At 54.6% G+C, this 14268-nt stretch overlaps 3 protein-coding genes across 5 annotated transcripts in view; 2 read left to right on the top strand and 1 right to left on the bottom strand.

The window, feature by feature from the left end:
* The window catches only part of LOC122923829 (phosphatidylserine decarboxylase proenzyme, mitochondrial-like), a 29604-nt gene extending 22043 nt beyond the window's left edge, over positions 1–7561 (top strand). For both annotated transcript variants that reach the window (XM_044274671.1, XM_044274670.1), the window contains one exon: positions 7236–7561. In XM_044274671.1, the coding sequence (XP_044130606.1) occupies positions 7236–7460 (225 nt within the window). In that variant the 3' untranslated portion in view covers positions 7461–7561. The remainder of the gene's footprint in view (positions 1–7235) is intronic.
* Positions 7555–13801, bottom strand: HYLS1 (HYLS1 centriolar and ciliogenesis associated). Its single transcript, XM_044274672.1, has 2 exons — positions 13707–13801; positions 7555–8643 (listed from the first exon to the last, which is right to left on the bottom strand). The coding sequence occupies exon 2, from the start codon at positions 8621–8623 to the stop codon at positions 7745–7747; it is 879 nt and encodes a 292-aa protein (XP_044130607.1). The 5' UTR covers positions 8624–8643; positions 13707–13801; the 3' UTR covers positions 7555–7744.
* PUS3 (pseudouridine synthase 3) overlaps positions 13785–14268 on the top strand; it is a 47382-nt gene continuing 46898 nt past the window's right edge. For both annotated transcript variants that reach the window (XR_006387330.1, XM_044274669.1), the window contains exon 1: positions 13785–13869. The gene's annotated coding sequence lies outside the window, so the exon portion shown is untranslated. The remainder of the gene's footprint in view (positions 13870–14268) is intronic.

The raw sequence follows: 14268 nt of genomic DNA, 5'->3' as shown, positions 1-14268 counted from the left end.
AGCGCTGTGTCTTAGCAGATATACTTACTATAGCCCTTCTGTATTGAGACTACAGTTGTTTTTATGCTTATAAAGCTAATACATATCACTGCTTTATTCACAGGCACAATCTATGATTAAATAGAAACCAGTAATATTAGCTTGTTAAGTATAAAAAAAAAATTAAAAAAACACAATTCTTACTGTGGTAAGACTATAGCCTGGATATAAGTGGTTAGCGATGCGTATATTTGTCCAGGAGAGACTTCTAGACTTTTTTCTTCAAGCCAAAATAAAAAGATATAGTCTTATCAAAAAGAGTATAGTGTTTTTTAATACTTAGAAAGCTAATACATAATACTGGTTTCATCACAGGAGCACTACATGGTTAGGGCTCTTTCACACTTGCGTTCTTGTCTTCCGGCATAGAGTTCCGTCGTCGGGGCTCTATGCCGGAAGAATACTGATCAGGATTTTCCTAATGCATTCTGAATGGACAGTCCGTCCTTCAGGATGCATCAGGATGTCTTCAGTTCCGGAACGGAACGTTTTTTGGCCGCAGCATGCTGCGCTTTTTGCTCCGGCCAAAAATCCGGAACACTTGCCGCAAGGCCGGATCCGGAATGAATGCCCATTGAAAGGCATTGATCCGGATCCGGCCTTAAGCTAAACGTTGTTTCGGCGCATTGCCGGATGCGCCGTTTAGCTTTTTCTCAATGGTTACCATGGCTGCCGGGACGCTAAAGTCCTGGCAGCCATGGTAAAGTGTAGTGGGGAGCGGGGAGCGGCATACTTACCATCCCTGCGGCTCCCGGGGCGCTCCAGAGTGACGTCAGGGCGCCCCAAGCGCATAGATGACGTGATCGCATGGATCACATGATCCATGCGCCTGGGGCGCTCTGACGTCATTCTGGAGCGCCCCGGGAGCCGCGCGGACTGTAAGTATGCTGCTCCCCCGCTCCTACTATGGCAACCAGGACTTTAATAGCGTCCTAGCTGCCATAGTAACACTGAACGCATTTTGAAGACGGATCCGTCTTCAGATGCTTTCAGTACACTTGCGTTTTTCCGGATCCGGCGTGTAATTCCGGCAAGTGGAGTACACGCCGGATCCGGACAACGCAAGTGTGAAAGGGGCCTTATAAAGAAACCAGTAATATTAGCTAAGTATAGGAGAAACTACAATTATTAATGTGATAAGGCTGTAGTCTGGAGGTAAGTGGTCAGTCTCCCAGGTTTAAGTCTTGTGTTTTAGATTTTTTTGCATCATAGGGTTTTTCTCTCTCCCTCGTTTAACCCATAATAAGACTACAGCCTTATTATATTGAGACTAGTGGCCTTTAATGCTTAGAAAGCTAATACATATTGCTGGTGTCTTTATAATCATATTGTGCCTGTGAATAAACCAGTAATATGTATTAGCTTTCTAAGCATAAAACACTATACTATATATAATAAGGATGTAGCCTTTTATTCTAAATTAAATGAGGATGAAAAAAAAAATCTAAAAGAAAAAAAAAAAAAAGTATCTCATGGGATTTGAACCTAGGGTTCTCTACAAACAAGGCTGACTAAAAGCTCAAAGCTGCCACAGCCTTATACTTGAGAATTGTGGTTTGCTATACTTATAAAGCTAATACATATTACAGTTGCCTTTCTAATCATATATTATGTCTGTGAATAAACCAGTAATAAACTACTCACAAAAAGTTAGAGAAAATTGGCTTGTGGGTGAAATTTCATGATGAACCTAAAATATACTCTGACCTTTATAGGTGAACTAAATGTGACCTTCTATAAGCTTTTGAATGCATATGTCCAACTGTTCAATCATGTAGTACTTTTTGTACAACTTGCTTAACGGCAAAATTCACAACAGGTGTTTGATCCATGAATCGCCCAATAAATTTCCTGGTTCAATTAGAATTGGTATTAAACCGTCCTCCTCATCTTGCTGTTCACATTTTGAAATCATGAGACCAAGAAGACATCTAACAATTGATCAACAGTAGCTCGCCATGCAAGGCTTCAAGCAGGGTCTTCTCAGACGGAAGTGGACCCTGAGCTTAGAGTGTCACAGAGTTTCATCAGCAGGTTCTATCAGAGATACAGAGACTGGAAGAGTCACAGAAAGGCAGAGAAGTTGGCTACATCCCACACTGATGACCTCTTAATTGTAAACAATGCCCTGAGGAACTGGATGATGGATGCCACACAACTGCATCTACATTTATGAGAGGCGAGTGGCACCCTAGTATCATATCAGACCATTCGAAACAGTTTACATCAGAGTGGTCTGCATGCTAGACAACGTGCAAAGGGACCTTACCACACCACCAGGCACAGGCGTCATCGTCTTGCATTGGGCAGGGAGCATCTACGCTGGACGAGGGACCAGTTGCCGCAGTGCTAATCACTGATGAAAGTCGATTCACGCTGAGCAAAAATGATGTTGTAGAGGTCAAGGAGAGCGCTCTGCATCAGCCAGTGCTATCACCGGACCAACCTTTGGTGGTGTTAGAGTGTGGGCAGGTGTGTCTAGTCAGTACAGAACTGCCCTACACTGTGTGAATGGTCCAGTGACAAGCCCTTAATACTTGCATTAACAACACTGGCCTAATGTCATCTTCATGGAGGATAATGCTCCATCTCTTCATTAGGGAACAGCTACTGGAGACTGGGGGACCTCCACTGGAGTGTCCAGCACTTTCTCCAGACATGAATCCCATTGAAAACCTATGGGATCAGCTGAGACACGGTGTAGAGGCTTGTAATCTCTGTACCCCAGAACCTCAATGAGCTGAGGGACCACCCTTCAAGAAGAGTCTGATGCCATGCCTCAGAGGACAATAAGTCGACTTGTGAACAGCAGGAGACGTAGTTATCAATCTGGAATTGATGCTCAAGGCCACAGGACAAGTTATTGAGACACTGCCATTTTTGTGCGGGTACACCCAGCACTAGTGTTGGCTTTTGTGCCAATAAATGTCACGGCTGAGGATGGGGAAAACCCTCAGCCGTGCAGTATCAGCAGATGGATGGTCAGAGCATGGCCAGGACAGGAATCAGGGAGCAGGTCACCTCCTAACAATCCCTAATTCTGACCCCGTCTCCTAGCCTGTATGAGCCGACCCTGATGGTAGGAGGGCTCATACTCCGGAACCTAATATTCCTGCTAGCCCTCAGGGTGGCCCTGGACTAGGAGCTGGGTAAGACTACCTGTTCCTCCTAGATACGGACGAACAGGAGTCTCACTGGCCAAGCTATAAAGACAGAGGAAACAGAAACAGACATATGGCAATGGCAGGTAAGTGAGACTAGTACCACACCTACCTGCCACAGACACAGAGCCTGTAACCCATGTATAAGTGCTGCTGTCCACAACAACACAAGAGACAGAGCACACATCACAAGGGAACCCAGGAAACCATATGCTGCAATAAATAAAGACCAAAGAAACATCTACTTAACACCATACATAAAGCTTATGACCACAAGGGTGGCCCCCCACTGGCAGATGGTATAACAGGAGGATGTCTCCAGCAACCATGGCTGAAGAACCCCTCAGCTAACTGAAAACAGCAGAGGCTTTATAGCCCAAAGTAGCCACACCCACACTCAGACACACCAGGTGATCACACACACAGAAGGGAGTTAACCCTTCCAACACAAGGCAAGGGAAGACGGCCACTTAAAGGGGAAGTACACACATAAACCCACACTTCACCTGTTGCCGCGGGCAACGGCATGCAAGGCAACCATGTCCTGGGGATCAGCCATAGGGCTGAGACACTGCCACCACATGCACACAACACCAGACATTGCCATGGGCAACCAAGTGAAGGAAAGTGTCACAAAACACACCATAGGCCGTGACAATAAATTGTTAGAGATGAGGAAATCACCATTGCTGCTTCTACTTAAATGGCATTTTTTACGTTTTCCATGAATTTCACCCGAAAGCCAAATATCCCTAACTTTTTGTGAGTAGTGTATATTTTAGCTTTCTAAGCACAGAAAACCTCTATGTTCATCATGCTAAGACTATAGGACGTAGTGTACAAGCTTGGAGAAAGCTCTGCCCTGAGGATGCAGATGTGTAGCCCTGTCAATCAAGGGGAGGGGAAGTTTTCAGAGCACAGGGCTGTCACAAAACCAGTGCTCCAAAGATTCAGCTCCGACCCCTAGTGCTCCAATGTGCTAATTTGCCTTTATATGTTACATGAGAGAAGAGGAGAAAGGGAGGACACGACGGAGACCTTTATAGATGTTACATGAGAGAAGAAGGGAAAGGGAGGACAGGACGGAGACCTTTATATATGTTACATGAGAGAAGAGGAGAAAGGGAGGACACGACGGAGACCTTTATATATGTTACATGAGAGAAGAGGAGAAAGGGAGGACACGACGGAAACCTTTATAGATGTTACATGAGAGAAGAAGGGAAAGGGAGGACACGACGGAGACCTTTATATATGTTACATGAGAGAAGAGAAAGGGAGGACACGACGGAGACCTTTATATATGTTACATGAGAGAAGAAGAGAAAGGGAGGACACGACGGAGACCTTTATATATGTTACATGAGAGAAGAAGAGAAAGGGAGGACACGACGGAGACCTTTATAGATGTTACATGAGAGAAGAAGGGAAAGGGAGGACAGGACGGAGACCTTTATATATGTTACATGAGAGAAGAGGAGAAAGGGAGGACACGACGGAGACCTTTATATATGTTACATGAGAGAAGAAGGGAAAGGGAGGACAGGACGGAGACCTTTATATATGTTACATGAGAGAAGAAGAGAAAGGGAGGACACGACGGAGACCTTTATATATGTTACATGAGAGAAGAGGAGAAAGGGAGGACACGACGGAGACCTTTATATATGTTACATGAGAGAAGAAGAGAAAGGGAGGACACGACGGAGACCTTTATATATGTTACATGAGAGAAGAGGAGAAAGGGAGGACACGACGGAGACCTTTATATATGTTACATGTGAGAAGAGGAGAAAGGGAGGACACGACAGAGACCTTTATATATGTTACATGAGAGAAGAAGAGAAAGGAAGGACACGACGGAGACCTTTATATATGTTACATGAGAGAAGAAGAGAAAGGGAGGACACGACGGAGACCTTTATATATGTTACATGAGAGAAGAGGAGAAAGGGAGGACACGACGGAGACCTTTATATATGTTACATGAGAGAAGAAGAGAAAGGGAGGACACGACGGAGACCTTTATATATGTTACATGAGAGAAGAGGAGAAAGGGAGGACACGATGGAGACCTTTATATATGTTACATGTGAAGAGGAGAAAGGGAGGACACGACAGAGACCTTTATATATGTTACATGAGAGAAGAAGAGAAAGGAAGGACACGACGGAGACCTTTATATATGTTACATGAGAGAAGAAGAGAAAGGGAGGACACGACGGAGACCTTTATATATGTCAGATGATAGAAGAAGAGAAAGGGAGGACAGGACGGAGACCTTTATATATGTTACATGAGAGAAGAAGAGAAAGGGAGGACACGACGGAGACCTTTATATATGTTACATGAGAGAAGAAGAGAAAGGGAGGACACGACGGAGACCTTTATATATGTCAGATGATAGAAGAAGAGAAAGGGAGGACAGGACGGAGACCTTTATATATGTTACATGAGAGAAGAGGAGAAAGGGAGGACATGACAGAGACCTTTATATATGTTACATGAGAGAAGAGGAGAAAGGGAGGACACGACGGAGACCTTTATATATGTTACATGAGAGAAGAGGAGAAAGGGAGGACAGGATGGAGACCTTTATATATGTTACATGGGAGAAGAAGAGAAAGGGAGGACATGACGGAGACCTTTATATATGTTACATGAGAGAAGAAGAGAAAGGGAGGACACGACGGAGACCTTTATATAGGTTACATGAGAGAAGAAGAGAAAGGGAGGACGCGACGGAGACCTTAATATATGTTACATGAGAGAAGAAGGGAAAGGAAGGACACGACGGAGACCTTTATATATGTTACATGAGAGAAGAAGGGAAAGGAAGGACACGACGGAGACCTTTATATATGTTACATGAGAGAAGAAGGGAAAGGAAGGACACGACGGAGACCTTTATATATGTTACATGGGAGAAGAAGAGAAAGGGAGGACATGACGGAGACCTTTATATATGTTACAGGAGAGAAGAGGAGAAAGGGAGGACACGATGGAGACCTTTATATATGTTACATGAGAGAAAGGGAGGACACGACGGAGACCTTTATATATGTTACATGAGAGAAGAAGAGAAAGAGAGGACACGACGGAGACCTTTATATATGTTACATTTGAGAAGAAGAGAAAGGGAGGACACGACGGAGACCTTTATATATGTTACATGAGAGAAGAGGAGAAAGGGAGGACACAACGGAGACCTTTATATATGTTACATGAGAGAAGAGGAGAAAGGGAGGACAGGACGGAGACCTTTATATATGTTACATGAAAGAAGAAGAGAAAGGGAGGACACGACGGAGACCTTTATATATGTTACATGAGAGAAGAAAAGAAAGGGAGGACACGACGGAGACCTCTATATATGTTACATGAGAGAAGAAGAGAAAGGGAGGACACAATGGAGACCTTTATATATGTTACATGAGAGAAGAAGAGAAAGGGAGGACACGACGGAGACCTCTATATATGTTACATGAGAGAAGAAGAGAAAGGGAGGACACAATGGAGACCTTTATATATGTTACATGAGAGAAGAAGAGAAAGGGAGGACACGACGGAGACCTTTATATATGTTACATGAGAGAAGAAGAGAAAGGGAGGACACGACGGAGACCTTTATATATGTTACATGAGAGAAGAAGAGAAAGGGAGGACACGACGGAGACCTTTATATAGGTTACATGAGAGAAGAAGAGAAAGGGAGGACACAATGGAGACCTTTATATATGTTACATGAGAGAAGAAGAGAAAGGGAGGACACGACGGAGACCTTTATATATGTTACATGAGAGAAGAAGAGAAAGGGAGGACACAATGGAGACCTTTATATATGTTACATGAGAGAAGAAGAGAAAGGGAGGACACGACGGAGACCTTAATATATGTTACATGAGAGAAGGCTTGCATGGTGGGGCACTGTATGCAGCATGGAGAAGGGTGCATACAAATGTGGACAGCAGGGAGGTCATTCTACTGGTGTCGTACATATGATTTTATGATAAACACTCGTCTTCCTCGTTCTAGGAATTGCACACAAACCATTCTCGTCATGTGAAAGGAAAATATCATGACTGCAGCTACATAGAACAACATGGAGCCACTGGCCTGGTCTTGGCAAAGGGGGACCCTCTGGGAGAATTTAACTTTGGCTCTACCATTGTTCTGGTGTTTGAGGGACCTCGGAATTTTACATTTCAAATGAAAAACGGAGAGAAAGTTTTCATGGGCGAAGCGCTGGGGACACTGTGACTCCTCCAATGTGATCAGGACTTAGGTGCAGGACACCGAATACTTACACATTTTATGTTTTTATCCGGTTAATAAAGAGAGTTTATAATAACATGTAAAAAGTAAGTGAATTTATTTAAATCATACAAAACACATCCAATCAAGGACCGCAGGTGCGTACGCGACACACGCCCGAAGACCGCAGGTGCGTACGCGACACACGCCCGAAGACCGCAGGTGCGTATGCGACACACGCCCGAAGACCGCAGCCGTGTATGCGACACACGCCTGAAGACCGCAGCCATCTAGGAATAGCTTCCTCGTGGGATGTTTCCGTGCACGAGGTCCTGTCGGACTGCCCATCGTAAGCCATACCGTTTCTTCTCTGTGGGGACGACATATGAATTCGGTGTTGGGAGGGCTCGTGGGAGTGGTAGGGGGGGCGCTGACATCATCCTCTCTCTGACCCCCCAGCGGAGCTCCTTCCGACTCTTCTCCAGAGACGCCTGTAAAGCCTCCCAGCTGTGCTTGTAGTCTTGGTAACGACCCACGGGGTCAGAGCGCTGCCGATACTGCTCCAGAAGGGAATGGGGTGGGACACGGATAAAGGATTTCACTGCTTGCGATTCTCCAGAAGAGGCTCTAGAATCTTCTACTTCAGGGTCACTTGATAGCAGGGACTCGTCACACACCTGAACTTGTCCGTCACTTTTTCTGCGCAGCACCTTGCGAGTCAGAGCTGATGCTCTTGGTTTTTCGAGAGCCCCCACCCTGAATGTGTTTTTGGTGTAGGAGTCCAGGCATTGTCTGTGGGCCTGGAATGCACGCTCCTGACTACAAGCTGAGGATGGCCTTGCACGGAGCCTGTCCCAATCTGAAGTGGCCCCTTCACTCGCAGACGTTGCTTCACCCTCCTTCCCAGGGTCTGTTGCGTCTGCAGAGGATCCTGACGAAACATCTAGTGCAGCTCGGCTGCGCATCAGGTACTCAAGGTCTTGCTTGAATTGTAGGAGCCTTTGTTGGGGTACAGAGGTGAACCCCAGAAGAGAGAGCTCAGAGCGAAGCTCCTCGACCGAGACAGTCAGCGAGGCACTCCCAAGAGAGCATTCTGATGTACAGCTGTGGGAGAGGGGCCTGAAGCTGCAGATATTCCCAGGGGCCGTGCTACCACTGGACAGTGACATCTTCTACTAAAGAGAGGAACCTGGAAAACACAGGAGAATGGGGATCACGGGTGCTCAAAATGCGTCCGGGGGGGGGGGGGCGGCGACGCCGGGGGAGAGATACCGGAGGGGCGACGCCGGGGGAGAGATACCGGAGGGGCGACGCCGGGGGAGAGATACCGGAGGGGCGACGCCGGGGGAGAGATACCGGAGGGGCGACGCCGGGGGAGAGATACCGGAGGGGCGACGCCGGGGGAGAGATACCGGAGGGGCGACGCCGGGGGAGAGATACCGGAGGGGGCGACGCCGGGGGAGAGATACCGGAGGGGGCGACGCCGGGGGAGAGATACCGGAGGGGGCGACGCCGGGGGAGAGATTACCGGAGGGGGCGACGCCGGGGGAGAGATACCGGAGGGGGCGACGCCGGGGGAGAGATACCGGAGGGGGCGACGCCGGGGGAGAGATACCGGAGGGGGCGACGCCGGGGGAGAGATACCGGAGGGGCGACGCCGGGGGAGAGATACCGGAGGGGCGACACTGGTGGGGAGATACCGGAGGGGCGACACTGGGGAGGCCTGGTGATGAGGTACCGGAGGGGCGACACTGGGGAGGCCTGGTGATGAGATACCGGAGGGGCGACACTGGGGAGGCCTGGTGATGAGATACCGGAGGGGCGACACTGGGGAGGCCTGGTGATGAGATACCGGAGGGGCGACGCCGGGGGAGAGATACCGGAGGGGCGACGCCGGGGGAGAGATACCGGAGGGGCGACGCCGGGGGAGAGATACCGGAGGGGCGACGCCGGGGGAGAGGAGAGATACCGGAGGGGCGACGCCGGGGGAGAGATACCGGAGGGGCGACGCCGGGGGAGAGATACCGGAGGGGCGACGCCGGGGGAGAGATACCGGAGGGGCGACGCCGGGGGAGAGATACCGGAGGGGCGACGCCGGGGGAGAGATACCGGAGGGGCGACGCCGGGGGAGAGATACCGGAGGGGCGACGCCGGGGGAGAGATACCGGAGGGGCGACGCCGGGGGAGAGATACCGGAGGGGCGACGCCGGGGGAGAGATACCGGAGGGGCGACGCCGGGGGAGAGATACCGGAGGGGCGACGCCGGGGGAGAGATACCGGAGGGGCGACGCCGGGGGAGAGATACCGGAGGGGCGACACTGGGGAGGCCTGGTGATGAGATACCGGAGGGGCGACACTGGGGAGGCCTGGTGATGAGATACCGGAGGGGCGACACTGGGGAGGCCTGGTGATGAGATACCGGAGGGGCGACACTGGGGAGGCCTGGTGATGAGATACCGGAGGGGCGACACTGGGGAGGCCTGGTGATGAGATACCGGAGGGGTGACATGGGGGAGAGATACCGGAGGGGTGACATGGGGGAGAGATACCGGAGGGGTGACATGGGGGAGAGATACCGGAGGGGTGACATGGGGGAGAGATACCGGAGGGGCGACGCCGGGGGAGAGATACCGGAGGGGCGACGCCGGGGGAGAGATACCGGAGGGGCGACGCCGGGGGAGAGATACCGGAGGGGCGACGCCGGGGGAGAGATACCGGAGGGGCGACGCCGGGGGAGAGATACCGGAGGGGCGACGCCGGGGGAGAGATACCGGAGGGGCGACACTGGGGAGGCCTGGTGATGAGATACCGGAGGGGCGACGCCGGGGGAGAGATACCGGAGGGGCGACGCCGGGGGAGAGATACCGGAGGGGCGACGCCGGGGGAGAGATACCGGAGGGGCGACGCCGGGGGAGAGATACCGGAGGGGCGACGCCGGGGGAGAGATACCGGAGGGGCGACGCCGGGGGAGAGATACCGGAGGGGCGACGCCGGGGGAGAGATACCGGAGGGGCGACGCCGGGGGAGAGATACCGGAGGGGCGACGCCGGGGGAGAGATACCGGAGGGGCGACGCCGGGGGAGAGATACCGGAGGGGCGACGCCGGGGGAGAGATACCGGAGGGGCGACGCCGGGGGAGAGATACCGGAGGGGCGACGCCGGGGGAGAGATACCGGAGGGGCGACGCCGGGGGAGAGATACCGGAGGGGCGACGCCGGGGGAGAGATACCGGAGGGGTGACGCCGGGGGAGAGATACCGGAGGGGCGACACTGGGGAGGCCTGGTGATGAGATACCGGAGGGGCGACACCGGGGGAGAGATACCGGAGGGGCGACACTGGGGAGGCCTGGTGATGAGATACCGGAGGGGCGACGCCGGGGGAGAGATACCGGAGGGGCGACACTGGGGAGGCCTGGTGATGAGATACCGGAGGGGCGACGCCGGGGGAGAGATACCGGAGGGGCGACACTGGGGAGGCCTGGTGATGAGATACCGGAGGGGCGACGCCGGGGGAGAGATACCGGAGGGGCGACACTGGGGGAGGCCTGGTGATGAGATACCGGAGGGGCGACACTGGGGAGGCCTGGTGATGAGATACCGGAGGGGCGACGCCGGGGGAGAGATACCGGAGGGGCGACACTGGGGGAGGCCTGGTGATGAGATACCGGAGGGGTGACACTGGTGGGGAGATACCGGAGGGGCGACACTGGGGAGGCCTGGGGGGGGGGGGGGTGAGATACCGGAGAGGCGACACTGGGGAGGCCTGGTGATGAGATACCGGAGGGGGAGACACTGGTGGTGAGATACCGGAGGGGCGACACTGGGGGAGGCCTGGGGGAGAGATACCGGAGGGGTGACACTGGGGGAGGCCTGGTGATGAGATACCGGAGGGGTGACACTGGTGGTGAGATACCGGAGGGGTGACACTGGGGGAGGCCTGGTGATGAGATACCGGAGGGGTGACACTGGTGGTGAGATACCGGAGGGGTGACACTGGGGGAGGCCTGGTGATGAGATACCGGAGGGGTGACACTGGTGGTGAGATACCGGAGGGGTGACACTGGGGGAGGCCTGGTGATGAGATACCGGAGGGGTGACACTGGTGGGGAGATACCGGAGGGGTGACACTGGGGGAGGCCTGGTGATGAGATACCGGAGGGGCGACACTGGGGAGGCCTGGGGGAGAGATACCGGAGGGGAGACACTGGGGGAGAGATACCGGAGGGGTGACACTGGGGGAGGCCTGGGGGAGAGATACCGGAGGGGCGACACTGGGGAGGCCTGGGGGAGAGATACCGGAGGGGTGACACTGGGGGAGAGATACCGGAGGGGTGACACTGGGGGAGGCCTGGGGGAGAGATACCGGAGGGGCGACACTGGGGAGGCCTGGTGATGAGATACCGGAGGGGTGACACTGGGGGAGAGATACCGGAGGGGCGACACTGGGGAGGCCTGGTGATGAGATACCGGAGGGGCGACACTGGGGAGGCCTGGTGATGAGATACCGGAGGGGCGACGCCGGGGGAGAGATACCGGAGGGGCGACACTGGGGGAGGCCTGGTGATGAGATACCGGAGGGGCGACACTGGGGGAGAGATACCGGAGGGGCGACACTGGGGGAGAGATACCGGAGGGGCGACACTGGGGGAGAGATACCGGAGGGGCGACACTGGGGGAGAGATACCGGAGGGGTGACACTGGGGGAGAGATACCGGAGGGGTGACACTGGGGGAGAGATACCGGAGGGGCGACACTGGGGGAGAGATACCGGAGGGGCGACACTGGGGGAGAGATACCGGAGGGGTGACACTGGTGGGGAGATACCGGAGGGGTGACACTGGGGGAGGCCTGGGGGAGAGATACCGGAGGGGTGACACTGGGGGAGGCCTGGGGGAGAGATACCGGAGGGGTGACACTGGGGGAGAGATACCGGAGGGGTGACACTGGGGGAGAGATACCGGAGGGGTGACACTGGGGGAGAGATACCGGAGGGGCGACACTGGGGGAGAGATACCGGAGGGGTGACACTGGTGGGGAGATACCGGAGGGGTGACACTGGGGGAGGCCTGGGGGAGAGATACCGGAGGGGTGACACTGGGGGAGGCCTGGGGGAGAGATACCGGAGGGGCGACACTGGGGGAGAGATACCGGAGGGGTGACACTGGTGGGGAGATACCGGAGGGGTGACACTGGGGGAGGCCTGGGGGAGAGATACCGGAGGGGTGACACTGGGGGAGGCCTGGGGGAGAGATACCGGAGGGGTGACACTGGGGGAGAGATACCGGAGGGGTGACACTGGGGGAGAGATACCGGAGGGGCGACACTGGGGGAGAGATACCGGAGGGGTGACACTGGTGGGGAGATACCGGAGGGGTGACACTGGGGGAGGCCTGGGGGAGAGATACCGGAGGGGTGACACTGGGGGAGGCCTGGGGGAGAGATACCGGAGGGGTGACACTGGGGGAGAGATACCGGAGGGGTGACACTGGTGGGGAGATACCGGAGGGGTGACACTGGGGGAGGCCTGGGGGAGAGATACCGGAGGGGTGACACTGGGGGAGGCCTGGGGGAGAGATACCGGAGGGGTGACACTGGGGGAGAGATACCGGAGGGGTGACACTGGGGGAGAGATACCGGAGGGGTGACACTGGGGGAGAGATACCGGAGGGGTGACACTGGGGGAGAGATACCGGAGGGGTGACACTGGGGGAGAGATACCGGAGGGGTGACACTGGGGGAGAGATACCGGAGGGGTGACACTGGGGGAGAGATACCGGAGGGGTGACACTGGGGGAGAGATACCGGAGGGGTGACACTGGGGGAGAGATACCGGAGGGGTGACACTGGGGGAGAGATACCGGAGGGGTGACACTGGGGGAGAGATACCGGAGGGGTGACACTGGGGGAGAGATACCGGAGGGGTGACACTGGGGGAGAGATACCGGAGGGGTGACACTGGGGGAGGCCTGGGGGAGAGATACCGGAGGGGTGACACTGGGGGAGGCCTGGGGGAGAGATACCGGAGGGGTGACACTGGGGGAGAGATACCGGAGGGGTGACACTGGGGGAGGCCTGGGGGAGAGATACCGGAGGGGTGACACTGGGGGAGGCCTGGGGGAGAGATACCGGAGGGGTGACACTGGGGGAGAGATACCGGAGGGGTGACACTGGGGAGGCCTGGTGATGAGATACCGGAGGGGTGACACTGGGGGAGTCTGGCAGCCGGCGGGGCTCAGTCCGGGCCGTACTTACCGGGAGCTGTGCGGGCTGAGGTGTCAGTTCTCGGTCGCGCTCCTGCTGTAACGGTCGCTCTCCGACGTCACGCTGCAGCGTCCTTTCAATTCTGCGGTTTCCTAGCAGCAACAGTGACGTCATCATCAGGGGCCGGAAGAGAGTAAAGAAACACGTGAGCTCGGTAATGAGGGTCCGTTATGTGAAGCTTGGAGTGTACTGAGCGGGAGGGACAGAGGTGGACGGAGGGGTCCGGCGGGGGGTATAGAGAGGTGGACGGAGGGGTCCGGCGGGGGGTATAGAGAGGTGGACGGAGGGGTCCGGCGGGGGGTATAGAGAGGTGGACGGAGGGGTCCGGCGGGGGGTATAGAGAGGTGGACGGAGGGGTCCGGCGGGGGGTATAGAGAGGTGGACGGAGGGGTCCGGCGGGGGGTATAGAGAGGTGGACGGAGGGGTCCGGCGGGGGGTATAGAGAGGTGGACGGAGGGGTCCGGCGGGGGGTATAGAGAGGTGGACGGAGGGGTCCGGCGGGGGGTATAGAGAGGTGGACGGAGGGGTCCGGCGGGGGTATAGAGAGGTGGAC

Source organism: Bufo gargarizans, unplaced genomic scaffold (assembly GCF_014858855.1).
Source record: "Bufo gargarizans isolate SCDJY-AF-19 unplaced genomic scaffold, ASM1485885v1 original_scaffold_1966_pilon, whole genome shotgun sequence".
Lineage (NCBI taxonomy): Eukaryota > Metazoa > Chordata > Amphibia > Anura > Bufonidae > Bufo > Bufo gargarizans.
This window is presented reverse-complemented; position numbering and strand designations above follow the sequence as displayed.

Excerpts from the sequence above, each read along its gene's own strand:
- HYLS1 (XM_044274672.1), bottom strand. The coding sequence starts at position 8,623 with ATGTCACTGTCCAGTGGTAGCACGGCCCCTGGGAATATCTGCAGCTTC.